We start from the raw sequence: 15,498 nt of genomic DNA on the forward strand, positions 1-15,498 counted from the left end.
GGTTTTTTAAGTAAAGGGTTGATGACAGCCACCTTAAAGGCCTGTGGCACATAACCTGTGACTAAGGAAAGATTAATTTGATTTAATATAGAAGTGTTGACTAGAGGGAAGGCATCCTTAAGGAGGCTTGTCGGGATGGGATCCAGCAGACAAGTGGCTGACTTGGAGGAACCGACTGCAGAAGTTAATTCTGACAGGTCAATGGGGGCGAAGAGGCTGATCCATGTCCTGTTCAGTCTCACTCTGTGCTAGCTGTTCCTCTTCTGTGACATTTTCTCTCTCTTGTTCAGGTTCAGCTTGTTCCGGTTCAGCATGCACTCTCTCTTCAAGGTGGGTTTCACTCTGTTCATGGTAACTTTGTGGCTCATGGGTTACATCTTGTTACACCTGGTGAGTTATATTAAGCTCTGGGTAACCGCAGCCAATCATGACCTATTCCTTCCTCTTCGTCAGAGTCACTTGTGTCTGGGCTCTGTGGCTGTCCTGGGGGTTCTGAGTGTCTCTTAGGTCTCTTGCGTGACTCACATTTTGGTGACTGAACTCTGAGGTGGCTCTACTGGCAGGTCATTCACTTGTAGCAGCAGGTTCCTATGTAGAATGCGAGTGGGGCGGTTTCCTGCCTCAGGGGCCACTTTGTCGACAGGATTGTCTCCAACCTGCTCTTTCACAATGTAGATGGTCTGCTCCCAGAGGATCTAAGCTTGCCGGGACCACCCCTCTCACTGAGGTTACGCACGAGGACTCTATCTCCAGGCTGAAGAGTCACACCTCTGCTCCTCTTGTCATAGTGCTTCTTTCCTTTAGAGCTGGACTGCTGACTATTTGCATTGGCTATGCGATAGGCCTCGATCATTCCTCCTGCCCACTTCTCAGCATACCCTCTGTGGGTCTCAGCTTCTCCATCCTCAATGAGGCCAAAGAGAAGGTCGACCGGGAGATGTGGGTGGTGACCATACATCAAATAATAAGGGGAAAAGCCGGTGGCTTCGTGCTTTGTGCAATTATATGCATGGATCACATGGGGCAGGTGGTCTTTCCAGTTCTCCTTGTCTTTTTCTCCCAGAGTCCTGAGCATCTGTAACAGGGTGTGATTTAGTCTCTCAACAGGGTTACCTTGGGGGTGATATGGGGTAGGTCTGGCGTGACCAACGCCGGCTAGCTGTCTCAGGGACTTGAACAGCTCGTTCTCAACCATGTCCCCTGTCATGGTGGAGTTTAGACATATCGCCAAACCTAGGGATAAAGTCGTTAAAGAGCTTGTCGGTGGCCGTCTTGCCAGCTTTGTTACATGTGGGGTAGGCTTGCGCGAACCTGGTGAAGTTATCTGTTACAACTAGAATGTACTCACAGCCACCATGGGAGGGTTCTAGGTGGAGGAAGTCGATACACACCAGTTCAAGGGGAGAGTTCGACGTAATACTGCCCATGGGTGCTCTCTCATGTACAGCTGGCTTTTTCTGTTTCAGACAAGGACACTTTCTGGTGACATATTCTTCGATCTCTCTTTTCATGAAAGGCCAGTAGAAGCGCTCTCTTGCTAGAGTCAGGACTTTCTCAACACTGACGTGGCCCATGTTGTTATGCAGGTAGGTGAGAGCTAGTTGTTTATAAGTGGCAGGCAGGACCAGTTGTCTTCGACCTATGGTTTTCCTGTAGAGTGGGCCATTCTCTATGTGCAACTTGCTCCACTCCCTCAAGAGCCTCATGGTGTCTGTGTCACAGTTGCCTTTGTTGCACTCTGCTGGTGGTGTGTTGTTCTCCTTTAACTTTATCACTTTTCCGATAGCAGGGTCTGCCCTTTGCTCTCTGACCAGCTCTTCATGGCTAATCGCCTGCAGTGGTTCCATGCGGGGATGGGTTTGTGATGTGAGGTTGAGGGCAGCGACCCAGGCAATGTCTCCCTGTTGGGCTCTGCAGGTTCCTTCCCATACAGTGCACACAGCTTCGTCTGATAGCTCCTCAGAGCACTCTGTCATGAGGGTGTCGATGTCAAGGGGGCAGCGAGATAGGGCGTCAGCACTGATGTTGCTTTTTCCTGGGCGATATCTGATGTAAAAACAAAAATCAGTAAGCTGACCCACCCACCAGTGGCCTACTGCGTTGAGCTTAGCAGTACTTGGGACATATGTGAGCGGATTATTGTCCATGAACACTGTGAAATGAGGGGCATAGAATAAATAGTCTCTGAATTTATCACAAACCGCCCACTTTAAAGCCAAGAACTCAAGCTTACCGCTGTGCAGGTGGTAGTTCTGTTCCGCTGGCGTCAGTGTGCGTGACCCGTAAGCAATCACTCGCAGCTTTCCATCTTGGTTCTGGTAAAGGACTGCTCCCAGACCTTTTTGGGACGCGTCTGTGTGCAGAGTGAAAGGTTGATGAAAGTCTGGGTACGCCAGCACCGGGGGTACCATCAGCATGTCGACTAGGCGTTCCAGGATCTGCTGGTGTTTCTCATTCCACTCGACTGGGGTGCGCGAGGACTGTTGAGGGGATTTTGTCTTCCCTCTTGAGGGTTTGGACTGGGGAGTGTCAGTCTGCACCTTGAGCAGGTCATACAGGGGCTGGGCTATCCGAGAAAAGTCTTGCACATAACTTCTATAGTAGCCCAGGAAGCCGAGTACTTGTCTGACATCTCCCACTGTCTTTGGTTTTCTGTGTTTCAGTACCCACACTGCCTCCAGGTCCTTGGGATCCACTCTCACCTCGTCTGCAGACACCAGCCAACATATCGCACCTCTTTGCGGAACAGTTCATACTTCTCAGGCTTTAGTTTGACGCCGTGGTGCTGGAGGGCTTGGAGGACTTTGCGCAGTACTTCCACATGGACCTCAAAGGATTTAGAGAAACACAGCACATCATCAAGACAGGGGATGCAGCATTCATCTCAGACCATGTTGAGCATCTCCTCCATGCTCCTTTGAAATGCTGCTGGGGCATTGGATAACCTGAAGGGTATTCTGACCCACTTGTACAGTCCCCAGGGGGTCATGAACGCTGTCATGTACCTTGATCCTTCAGCAATAAAGCCTTGGTGGTAGGCCTTGCCCTGATCGAGAATTGAAAACCAGCCATACCCTCCCAGTGAGTCAGTGAGGTCCTGGATCCGGGGGAGGGGATGTCGGTCTGGCACTGTCTTGTTGTTTAGGAGTCGGTAGTTGATACACAGGCGCAGAGACCCATCCGTCTTTCTCACACATATGACAGGGGCTGCACAGGGGGACTGGGACTTGACGATCCATCCTTTAACTAATAGCTCCTGAACATATTCTTTCACTTCTTTGTAGAATGGCTTTGGGATCGAAGCATAGGCCTTTTACACTGGAATGTCATCCTTGAGCCTGATCTCCATCTGCAGTGAGGGAATGCAACCAATGTCGCCACTGTCCTTAGCAAAGGCTCCAGATTCTTCACAGAGCACTCTCTGCACCACCTGCTGTTGTTCAAGGCTCAGGTGACTGATATCGGCAAGTGGTAACCAGGGCTCAGTGGGGGTTGTGCTGGGAGAGACGATGGTGTTACCTCCGCTGTCAGCGGGACATCAGAGGGGCGTGACTCTGCTGCATCAGTCTCTAGGACCCTGGTGACATGTTGGATGACACAGAGTGGCGTTCTCTTAGGCAAGGTGACCTCATGTTTTGAGTGGTTGGAAATGGGCACTTTAACATAAGGCCGCCATGTGTGGTTGATTTCCAGGAGGCCTTCTCCCACACTCAGCTCTCCTAGAACAGGGTTCTCCTCTGCGGGTTCATACAGGACAAGGGGTCAGAGGTGTCAAAGTTAGGGGGGACCCTGCTCCACACATGCACTGCACTTCCTGCTGGAATCACAACATTGTCTCTGCCCACTCTTACCGTGGCTGGATCACAGAATGTCTCTTGTGAGATCTGAATGAAATTGACCATGGCCTCCACTTGCTCTTCCTCCATTCCGAATGCACTGCGTAGGAGGGTGACTACTGTGGCCATGGCAGCACCGGAGGACTCTTGTCTCTTGATGATCTGTTCAAGTACATTGGCTCCCAACAGGGCTGGGGCAGGGGCAACTGGCTGACCAGGAAGGGGGCTTGGACAGTGAGGTTTGGGTCATCATTTCCAACAAGGTTGACAGTGAGCTCCACCCATCCGTCATAGGGGATAATGTGGCCACTTGCTCCATAGACTGTCAGGTCGGTCTCAAGGAGCTCCTGCAGCGATCTCACTGGGTAGCTGGAGATGTGAGCTCTAGCCCACACTCCGTCAATTATGCTCACCTGTGAGCCAGTGTCAAACAGGACTGTTGCTGGGTGCCCATTAATCGAATATTTCCGTTGGCTTTTCTTTCCAACCAGGGGTACTTGAGTTCTGGTCGTACTCTGGCAAGTAAGGGTTAGGGTGGGTTAGGGTTGCTTACCTGATGATCCATTAGTTTGGCCACCATTTGTGTCAGGGTCTCCACCTGTGCACTGAGCTGCTGTATGGTCTGAAAGTTATTGTGGTCTGATGGAGGCTTGTCTTCAGTCTGTTTATCTGCTGTTTCCACCTTGGCACTGTGGGCGTGTGTCGCTTTTTGGCGAGGGGGTTGGCCGAGTCTGCGCTGATGTTCATTCTCGTCGTTGATCATTTATGTCATTTGACCGAGAATTTCCTCATCAGTGACTTGGCTGTTGGAGATGAGAGGTCTCAGTCTCTGTTGGAGGTCTGCATGTTTTGTTCCCAGGCCTTGGTAGATTGTGTTGAGAAATACGTCTTGGATGGTCTTAGGGTCATACGAGATGTCTGTATTGGCCTGTTTTGACTGGAAAAGGAGTCTCTGCTTGAGCCCAATCATGCGGTACAGGAACTGCTGGCGTGACTCCTGTTCAGCTTGCCAGGCACACATCAACTCCTGAAAAATCTCAGTAGTTGCCTTCTCCCCGAGATGGGATCTGAGGAAGACCTTGAGCTCAGGGAGGGCCAGTTTGTTGTTTGACAGTATGTTCTTGAATGCGCCAGGTTTGATGATTCTCAGCGCGCCTCGCACAACTTCTGCGTCTGGAAATCCATCTTTGACTCCTTCATTGATCTGTTTACTGATGCTATTACAGCTGATTTCCCAGCTCTGGTCCCCAATTTGCCCTCCATGCACCTTGAAGTCTCTGCACTGGAGGTAGGGGAGGTCTTTCAGGGGAACCATTCTCTCCGGTGTCTTCTGTGAAGGGGGGTAGGACACTGCTCCACTTTGATGGTTGTGTGTAGGGGTGGGAGAGGTTGCTATTGCCTCACATTGTCTCAGTTTCTTACCCAGCTCCTCATACATTTTCCTCAGTTCCTCTTCTGGCTGGGTGGTTGCATTGACAGGGGGACTGGGATGGGGATAGGGTGTCATAGTGGTGCTGTTGAACTGGGAGTGGGATGGTGGTGATGTATGGTCTGAAAGGGAAGGGGTTGGGCCGGTACTTGGTACCACAGGTGATACGTTACTTGTCAACGTCTTGAGGGGCAATTCTGCATCCGTTATTATCTTGCATACAATGTCATTCAGCATCAGCAGTTGGCTAATGCCCTCATCCTCGCACCCTAGTAGGGCCTCAGACTGCATGTAGGAGGTGACATAATCCATGCATCCTTCCTCATCAGTTGGGCTCAACTGATCAACGGCTGAGCTGTCAGATGTAATGTCTTTTGCAACCTGGCAGAGGTTGGCATTTGAGAGCTTAAACAAGTTCTTTTTGATGTTCCACACCAGCTCCTTCTGTGCGTGAGACATGGTGCGTGTGGCTCAGATGTAGGCGATGTCTTCTTGAGGTGAATGCTGGCTTGGTGAACCAGCAGCGCTGCTCCTCGGCGACTGAGGTGCGTTGGCTCCCTGATCCAGCAGTGCTGCTCCCTGGCGAGGAGATCTTCTTCCTTATCTCCTCCTATGGACACTCACTGGCTGACTCCTGGCCTGTAGTCACGTCTCGTCTCCGTGGTCTCGTGGTTCTGGTGTCACTAGATCAGCCTCCAACCAGTAGGTGGCGCTGATCCCAGATGAGATTTGTTACGGGCCCCGGGCTGGACCGGGTGCCACATTCACAATATTGAATGTTTGGTTCAAGGCCTCACTGTGTTTGTCTGAAAAACAGAGGAATAGCGCATTCACCCTTTGATTTGTACTATATAGTTATTTTGCTTTTAACTAAACCAGTTTTAAGTTATTTTTTATTCAGAATCACCGATTTTTCACATTTATCGTTCAAATACTGAGAAGAGATGTGCGGTGAGGCACCAGGCAGCTGAGCCTCACCAGGGATCGTGTAATGACTCGGCTAACTGTGCTGCATGCTACGCAGTGAGCCCGTATTGCTGTCTCTTTCGATGTCGCAATTAAAATGTTCCAATACTTTTGCTATATAAACTACATTTCTATAGTTTAGCTGGTGAATATAATGTATAGTGTTTTTGTTGAAAACTGTATGTGTGTGTAACGTGTTTCTTGTGCTGAGCGATCCTAAAATGGTTGCGAAAAGGTGCCGGATGAGGCACGCAGTTCTCCTGCCTCATGGAGGAGGCGCTAGTGAGCCCAGGGATTCTGCTTGCGCCTCCTCCGCTTCGCTGCAGTATAAGTGACAGCGAGCTACAATTCACTGTAAGGAAAGTCAAACGCAGTCATTAGTTATTTTCTTTTTTCCTGAGTGGCCGTAATTTCACAATGGAGGATTACATTTCTAAGCTAAAACAATTTTCTAAATTGGATTTTCAATCGAAGCAGGAGGTTCTCGCTAAAGTATCCAAAGCACTGAAGAAGCTGTGGCAGACAGAAGCCAAAACATGGAGAACATTTTCTGTCTGTTTTCTATCATAAATGCAGTTTTTTTTCTTAAGTTTACAGATCTGATTGTGATGAAGTTAGTGCCTCAGCAGCCATGAACCTCACCACACGTCACTGATATATATACATACATACATATATATATATATATATATATATATATATATATATATAAAATCATTGACTTGGTAAAGCTGATGGATTGGATTACAGAGTAAAATCATAGTTAGGTCCATAAAACACTGATTTAATATTTCATAATACACATACATTTTTTAAACTAATGTGCCTCTGTCTTCAGTTTGAATAACAAATGTGTGATAAGCTTTAACTAATAACTGTGTCAATTTTCATTTCTTCTTCTTCTTAAAAGGATTTTTTTGATGCATACAAGGGAGCTATATTTTGCTAATTTTGTTTTTTTTATAAAATAAAATGACTTGGAATGTTCAACATCTCAAATATGCTCTGACTCAGTGTTCCCAAGCAGAAGGAGTTCTAGTTGCTTGCAGTTTCATCTGTGGTTATTTATTGTTTCACTGAAGTGCTTTTGTTTGGTTTTATATGATAAAGACAAAATGGCTCAAAACAGACTTCGTCTTTTTATTACCGCCACGCTGAGTCAATCATATTTTTGCCTCACTTACCACCTTAATGATACCTTTGTGCTGAATTGAAATTTGAAGTTAACACAGGTAAAAGTTACATATTATATATTCTTTGGTGTGTTTGTGTGTGCGTGTGTGTGTGCGCGCACGTGTGTGTGTGTGCGCGCACGTGTGTGTATTCTGCCAGTGTTGATGTTTGCGTTATTATAAATCCAGAACAAGCAAATGTGGTTTGTTACTAAGAAATCTCTCATGGGACTCAGTGACCTTGAATTAGATAAGCACCCCAGCACAGAAGCTTATGTCCCTAAGACACACAGGTTCAAACATACACACTCACGCTGCTTCCTGTCCTATCCACCCACACAGACACACACACACACACACACACAGCATGCACAGAGAAAGATAACACTGGTGTAACACTGACTGTGCACTCCTCTATCAAGGTCAGTGAGTCATATCATAGATATTACATGACACTTTTTAACAATATGTAGTCATGTAGACACACACAGTCATCAGCTATTTACAGTCAGCCTATATATGGATTTCCTGGCATCCCCATGTGTACAGGTGTTTGTCTGTGTGAGATCATGAATGTGTGTGTGTTCTCTGAAATGTGATGCTTTTCCAGGCAGAGAGCCATCCAGTCCTCAGGTGGCCGATGGACAACCAGGCTGCACCAAAATGAGCCAAGATACATTATACTGACATTGTTGCACAATGTGTAATCTATCAGCAAATGTGTCAAATAAAGGCTTCAAATATCCAATCCTTTCTTGAAATTAAGAATTTAATTTTCTTTTTATCTAATCTAAATGCTGTCCATCAACATGGTTTGTGAACTTGGATTCAAATATCCTACAATACCACAGAGAACCACCATAAACCCCCCACCCCAACCCCCACCAACAATTTCCGCTGTGTGTGGTCCTCTGTGTTGGAGTTTAGTGCATCAATCTCAATAACAATATTGGAGCAGAACAGCCAGTTTTAGAGAGAGAAACAATCCAAACACCACATGTCCCCTGTCTGAATCCTGTTTTGGTCTGTTGAAGCTGCACTGCTGTTTCTGCTGCTGCTGGATTTCTGGCTCCCGCAGTCTGACTGTCGAAGCTTTTCTTGAATGTAAAGTGAAATATGACTTATTTTGTCTTTTAAATACAGTTTGAATGTGCATGATTATACTGTATTGTACTTTAGTCTATAGGCCATGTATTAAGAGTCACTAAGCACAAAATAGAGAAAGGCAGGGAGGGGTAAACTATCATCCATCCATCCATCCATTTTCTTCCGCTTATTTCTGTTAAGGGTCGTGGGGGCTGGAGCCTATCCCAGCGACTTTTGGGCGAGAGGTGGGGTTCACCCTGGACAGGTCGCCAGTCCATCACAGGGCCAACACATAGAGACAGACAACCATTCACACTCACAGTCACACCTACAGTCAATTTAGAGTATCAATCAGCCTCGTCCCCTCTTGATGTCTTTGGACTGTGGGAGGAAGCCGGAGTACCAGAGAGAACCCACACAGGAACAGGGAGAACATGCAGACTCCACACAGAAAGATCCCGTGCTGGAGCTGGGACTCCACTACTGAACTATCAGTAGATTTCAATTTTGTAATGCTAGCAGATCCAGCATGCTAGCAGGTTCTGCTTGCTTGCAAAGTGGACTCAACTGCATGTAGAAGCTCCATTTCTCCCTCAAAAACTAGCTTGTGATTCAAATCTTTCCTTACCCAAACATGATTCAGGAATTTAAGGGTGGACTTTTGACTTTAGCTACAAGAAGCCACGACTTCTTATCTGTGCATGGCGAGGACTGTCCTGAGCCAGCGATAGGATGATGTTGAAGCGATTTGTATGTTGCATGTGTATAACTCTGAAAAACAATCCTAATTGATTTCCATTCACATAGTTTCTGTTACAACACCACATAATGTTCAAGTGCCATCTTCATGAAATGTTAGAGTGTGGCTGCTATTTTATATGAAACCACCTTAATGTACCTGAAACCTGTTGGAAGTCTGTATGTATCCCTCCAGCCAGAACAGATTAGTTAATTTTATGACAGTCAGAACAGGGAATGTTCAGAAAAAAGAAGCAAGCCTGTTTTTGGTATTTGCAATAAATAACTTTCATTGTTGCATGGAAACAATATCAACAACTCAGCAAAAACAGTGCAACCAGGAGCAAAATACCACAAATATGGAGGAAATCAAATTCTTAAAAAAAAAACAACAACATAAAAGCAACAACATTATACAGCTTTTGTGCCAAAATATACAAAGAGTAAAGGAATATCTAGTCTTTGCGAGAGAAAGCCAATCTGACACACACTGGACACTTGGCCACAGCAAACACAGAGCGCAGGAAGAACATGCCTTCTCAAAGACAAAATTAACAAATAGTAGCTGACTTTAAAAGCAGTAGTGACAATATTCATTATGTTCATGGTTTACCCTTAATAGAATTGTATTAAAATAGTTTCTGCATGTTTTCATGTATATTACTGCTAAATCGTCTACTGTCCTATTGACATCTAGAGCAACCATTTGACAATCCTTCAAAGGAAAGGATTACAAATGAGCTTTACCATTCTAGAGTTGTTAAAAATATATTTTTAGAAGTTTCTCACAGGCCTCCTTGTGATTGAACCAAAGCAGCAGAGTGTGAAGGCTGATAACACCACCCAGCTCATTTGTGCACACTTACTCGAGGAGGACCTGCGGATGGGAAACAGCTGTAGAAAAATACTTTCTTTAACACTTTTGACTGTGTTTCTTCAATGCTGGATGAATGCATCTACTCTACTTGTAGGAGTCCAATACTTTCAAATTTTTCAATGGAACACTTGGATTTTTAAAAATGATCTGTTTGCTAGTGTCTATGAAAAAGAAATCAGTCTTTCTTGTGATTTTAGCTTATTGGCATCCCCACTTCCCACCCCCCCCACCCGAAGAAAAAAATGGTTAGCTCTGTTTAAAGTTGGAGAATCTGCTGTCTCCTGTGAAAAGTAAACACTGTGGACTTTGGCTTGCAGAGGTTACGATTGAGAAGAGGGATATATTGGAAGCAGGTACTTAGTAATAAGGGGCCGAGGGGAGAGACCAGTCGCCCCAGCAACCATGTGTTTGCTACAAGTCCGTTTTCAAATGGAGCCCTGGTTCCCATACCTGGGTGAGAAAATGATCTTCCCAATCTTCTCTGGTGTATGTCATTTAAGATGATATCGATTTGTAATGAAGAAGCAATAATTCACCCAAAATGTGTGTTGTTGTTTGTTTTTTTTTGTTTTTTTTGCATTTCAAGTATTCACAAATATGTTTATTGAGCTCATGAAGAAATATTTTCTTCCTGCATCTCTTCATTGTGATTCCAGAAAGCAGGAAGTACCAGCCACATATATTTAGCTTGAAGCCAGTGGGGGCTTCTAATGGCTAACAAGTGTCCAAAAACAGTTTATCTTACACATTGTCAAAAAAAAAACTTAACACCTCCGGTTCTGTGCTTCCTAGTTGGTTCAAATGCATGCTGGTCGCATTTAGCAGAAATGTTGTGGTTATTTTTCAGCTCAATTCAAAGCTTTTGTAGTTTACTGAGCGTACGGCTGGACAAAGAAGTTATAGATTATGTCAGACGATGGACTTGAGATTTTGTAAATGGATGTTTTAGGGTAACTTTGTAGTCGCTTTGTTTGTGTTGTCGTTTCAAGTTAAATATATGTGCCTGATTCCCTTTTGCATTCTGGGGTCACGAAGAAAAGATGTAGGAGAGATCAAGACACCAATTTGCGTGTACTTTAAAGGCAAATACTGCTTTAAGTATGGATTTGAAGCCATCTTGAACATATAAAGGAATCCACAGAGAGCACGGATCCCAGGTATAAGAACTAAGCCTGCATTTGGATCGGTTTGGTGTTCTTTTCTGTTCCGTTTTGATCAGTCACCACATGCAAGTACAATTACAGTCAGGGCCTCGTGCATGAGAGCATGCTTCACCAGATGTCTACACTGAGGCCGCAAGCACACATCACACACACACACACACACACACTGTACATGCAGCCACGCACTCGTATGCACACACAGAGCAGATAATATAGAAATTTGACTGTACAATCCAGTGTCAGAGGCTTGGCAATTTCTGAATTTGCCTTCTTGTTTTGGCTGAGCTATAAACACAAAATGGATTCTTTTGGCTAAGTTGGGAGGTGATCCAGGTGGGTGTGATTGTTTGGCTGGAGAGAATGTGAGAGATCTAGTGTGCAAATTTACGATGTGCTATGATGTGTTTGCTTTCTCACCCTGGCCTCAGAATGCAGGTATTAGATAATTCTGCAAAACCTTAAAGTGATGCTTCACTCAAAAATTAGCATTTGATTATCGGTTCCTCAGAGTGAACTGTCTTGAATTTTTTCTTCTTCTTTTTTTTTGTCCCTTTTAAGATTTCTTGGTGAATCCTGATTCATAAAAAAAATAAGCAAAACTTCATAGTTGCTGCTGGAAGCATATGGAGATCAAAGAAAAGAAAAAAATCCAGCAACTCTTAAAAAAAAAAAAGCGTTTGTTTACAACCCTTAAAATGCATTGTCTGGTATAAGCAGAGTACCACATTTTCCGTTTGTGAACCTCAGCTGATATCCAGCTTTGAAGCTCATTCATTGAACAACCCCAGAAGTTAAGATGCAAACCATGTAAACACTTGGCAGCCGAGTCAGCCTGTATTAGAAAAGTTTTGCTGTTATTCATCTTCAATCTCCAGTCGCTTCCATCAACAAATATGAGAGCAGTGGTCTGTCAATTCAGCAAGAGGTCATGCACGAGGGAAAAAAAAGCCTCTTCTTGAATTCAAAACATTTAATGATGAGTAAGTGATAAAGTGATACTTTAACCCAAAATTATTATTCAATTCGGTGCCATCAGTTATTAAAATATCTATCAACATCCTCCATGATGCTCCTCCTAATATGCTGATGGTTGTTATTCTCACTCACCACCTCCTGCTGTGCTGAATGTGGTGTCTGAGTGAGAAGTGATGAAATCTTAAAGCTTCTTTATCAATATCAATTTGCTGCAAATACTGTATTGTAGGACTCTTTACGCTTGAGTTAGCTGACTGTGAGATTATGTATATATATATATATATATATATATATATATATATATATATATATAAATATAATCTTACGGTTAGGCTAGGCTAAGGTTGGGCTGGATCGTGGTTACATTTAAAAACAAGGCATTATTGTGGGAGCAGTAGCCAGCAACGGTGGAGGGGAACACAGTTATTTCACGAAACGGCCCACCAGCAAGTTTTGTGAGTGAGGGTGTATGTGATGTCAGCAGAGGTAGGGTAGGGGTTTAGCGTGGCTTCTTTAGATATAGTGCATTAGACAAATAAGGCTTCCCTGGTAGGGACTGATGCAGCAACAGGGGCACAGGGAACAGGTGCAGGGAGGACAACGTACAGCAGCAGCAACTGTAGACCTGTCCTAAGCCTCAGAATGCTAATATACCAGGATGATATTTGCTAAATCCCTTACAGTGCCATCAGTTCATACATTCTTAGGATGGAATTTAACCTCTAACCTTGGCAGCATTAGTTTATATGCCCTTAGCTTTACAGGAGCATATTTTATTTGATTGATTTTCACAATTCCTCTGTGCAGGGACAGTGTAGGTAGTATGGAAAGAGCAGCATGCATTTAAAAAAAACAAGGGTATGGGAGACTATGGAGGGCCAGTCACACCATTTTGGGTCAGAGGAGTAAAGGTTCTAGTGACAAATCAGAAATATGAGGTGAACCAGAAGCTAAAGGATCTCTAGGCCATAACAGATTGCTGTTTGAAGTCCTGACTGAAAACCAATCCTGCCTCTATCACTTGTGACTCAAAGTCCCTGCTGACATGGCCTGCTGGATATTAAGAGGAGAGTGTGGTGGGCAAATAGATAAAGGGTGAGTAGAGCTGGAAGAGAAAACAAAGTAGAAAAGAAAGTGAACCAGAAAAAAAGCAACCGAAGGAAGGAAAGGAATGGAAGAGGAGGGATTATCTTCTGATTAACTCGATGCAAATTTGAAACTTTCTAGTTTCAATCAAGAATTCTTCTCAAGGAATAAAAATATAGAACTGAGTCCTGAAATGAACAATAAATTACTTCTTAAATGTGATTAGCAGCAAGAGTCATGCACACAGAAAAGGCTGAAAAGAAATAAAAAGACATTCATCACAACGAACCATGTAGGATGTCAACTAGGATTCAGTCTGTTCTCTCTTTCTCTCTCTCTCTCTCTCTCTCTCTCTCTCTCTCTCTCTCTCTCTGTTTTCAGATTCAATTCACTTGCTGTATGCGTTTGTGTTATGTTGCACCATGAGCTGCTTTGTTGAGGGTGCTATGGAGCGCCATGCTGGGGCAAAGAGTGGGAGGAACAAATAGCGACACAACCTGAAGAACACACTTTCTATATACACAAATTCATGTCAAAGGTGGATTTTTGATTACACGCACACCATAACAAGGACACAGACAAAATAAAAATAGAAAACACACATAATCACACAGAAAATGAAGGCACTATTGCAAGCAAAGTCCAAGTACTATTTGTGACAGAAAACATCAACACCTTCCCCAACCCAGTTTTTAGTCCATTGGGCTACATGTCTTGGGTCTGGGGAAACCTATTAGGAAAGTGAATATTTTGTCTTGTTTTAATAGCATATGGAGCTGTTTCCTGTTTAAAAAAACAAAACAAAAAAAAACACGTATCCAAGGCCTGGACACAGGAAGTAACCTGGGCTTGGCATGCTGTCATCAAACTTTCCTGTCCTTCTAGGCTGAAACAGGAAGAGAGGTGCTGATTCATCACTCCCTCACTCATCACCTTCTCTTAGTTGGTACCTATATGGAATACACCCCACATTTTTCTAAGGTTTTAACAGATAAGTGACTGCTACACAGTGTTGCACGAATCACCACAGTGTATTTTATCTCTAACTCTGTCTGCACTTTGTTATCTGGCCTTTCTTTTGTGTGGGACGTGGACTAAGTGAATAACAAGTGACTGAGACGAGACACTCGTGACCTTGACGTCCACATTTGCTGCATCAGTGATGTATCAAGGCGTGGTAGAGAAAAGTAAAATAAAAGCTGTTCCACTGCAAAGAAATAAACTAGCCCAAGGATTAGACACACACACATACAAAGAACTACCACACACATGCAAGCATGCACACAAACGCACGCACGCACGCACACACACGCACACGCACACACACACACACACACGCACACATGATCATTCATGCACTCATTCTACTGTTCCCTCCCTTCCCCCAGGCAGCAGACAAGGCAGTACATTCAGGGTAACACAGAGTCCGTCCCTTCAGAAATCTATCGGATCCTCTTCTGCGAGGCAGTGATTGGCAACGGTCCGGCCTCCCCCTTTGGATGGCGTCACATCACTTTCTGGTTTTGCCTCTGCAGGTGGGGTGAGTCCTGATCCCCCTTCAGGTGCACCCCAGTTTTCACTGGTAGGCGGGTAGAAATCATCTTCAAAACCACAGAAGCCTTCATCCACGCCTTGATCGTAGCGCTGGTAGGTGGAGGCGTGCACCTCGTTCTCTCTAGCCGTGATCTCCAGTGTACTATTCCACATGCCATAGCCGAAGTAAATCAGCACACCTGAGGGAACAAATATCAGACAGTTTTGTGAACCAACAATCAATTCATCCCACTCTGAATGAGTCAGAAGAATGCAGTATTCCCACCCATACAGTAAAAATAAGACACCTACTGGTGTTCATGTATCAGTAAAATGAGCTTTACTGGATACCATCCTGTATTATATCTGCTCCAACAAGCAAACGAGCACACACAAGGACTAATACAGGGATAAACCTGAGGGGATATCTCCACCGTGGAGCCCATGTGAACACAGAATAACATTAGCGTCATTAAAAGCCATGCAGAAGTTCTCTTTAACCACCGACTATACGTTTTCAAAAGCCTAATCCGTGCCATCTCCTTCAGCCAAAAACTGATCTCTGACATTTGGCGTCAATGAACTGCGTCAAAATATACCTAAATTTTTTCAGCGATATCAACCATTATACCAAAAA

The 15,498-nt window shown here is 44.6% G+C and overlaps 1 protein-coding gene across 2 annotated transcripts in view; it reads right to left on the minus strand.

The window, feature by feature from the left end:
• Positions 1-10,650: 10,650 nt before the first annotated feature.
• The window catches only part of slc7a14a (solute carrier family 7 member 14a), a 31,145-nt gene continuing 26,297 nt past the window's right edge, over positions 10,651-15,498 (minus strand). For both annotated transcript variants that reach the window (XM_086182256.1, XM_086182257.1), the window contains exon 10: positions 10,651-15,061. In XM_086182256.1, the coding sequence (XP_086038382.1) occupies positions 14,763-15,061 (299 nt within the window). In that variant the 3' untranslated portion in view covers positions 10,651-14,762. The remainder of the gene's footprint in view (positions 15,062-15,498) is intronic.

The sequence above is a fragment of the Aulostomus chinensis genome, chromosome 17 (assembly GCF_037954235.1).
Source record: "Aulostomus chinensis isolate RoL2024-O1b breed Wild chromosome 17, RoL_Achi_v1.0, whole genome shotgun sequence".
Taxonomy (NCBI): Eukaryota; Metazoa; Chordata; class Actinopteri; order Syngnathiformes; family Aulostomidae; genus Aulostomus; species Aulostomus chinensis.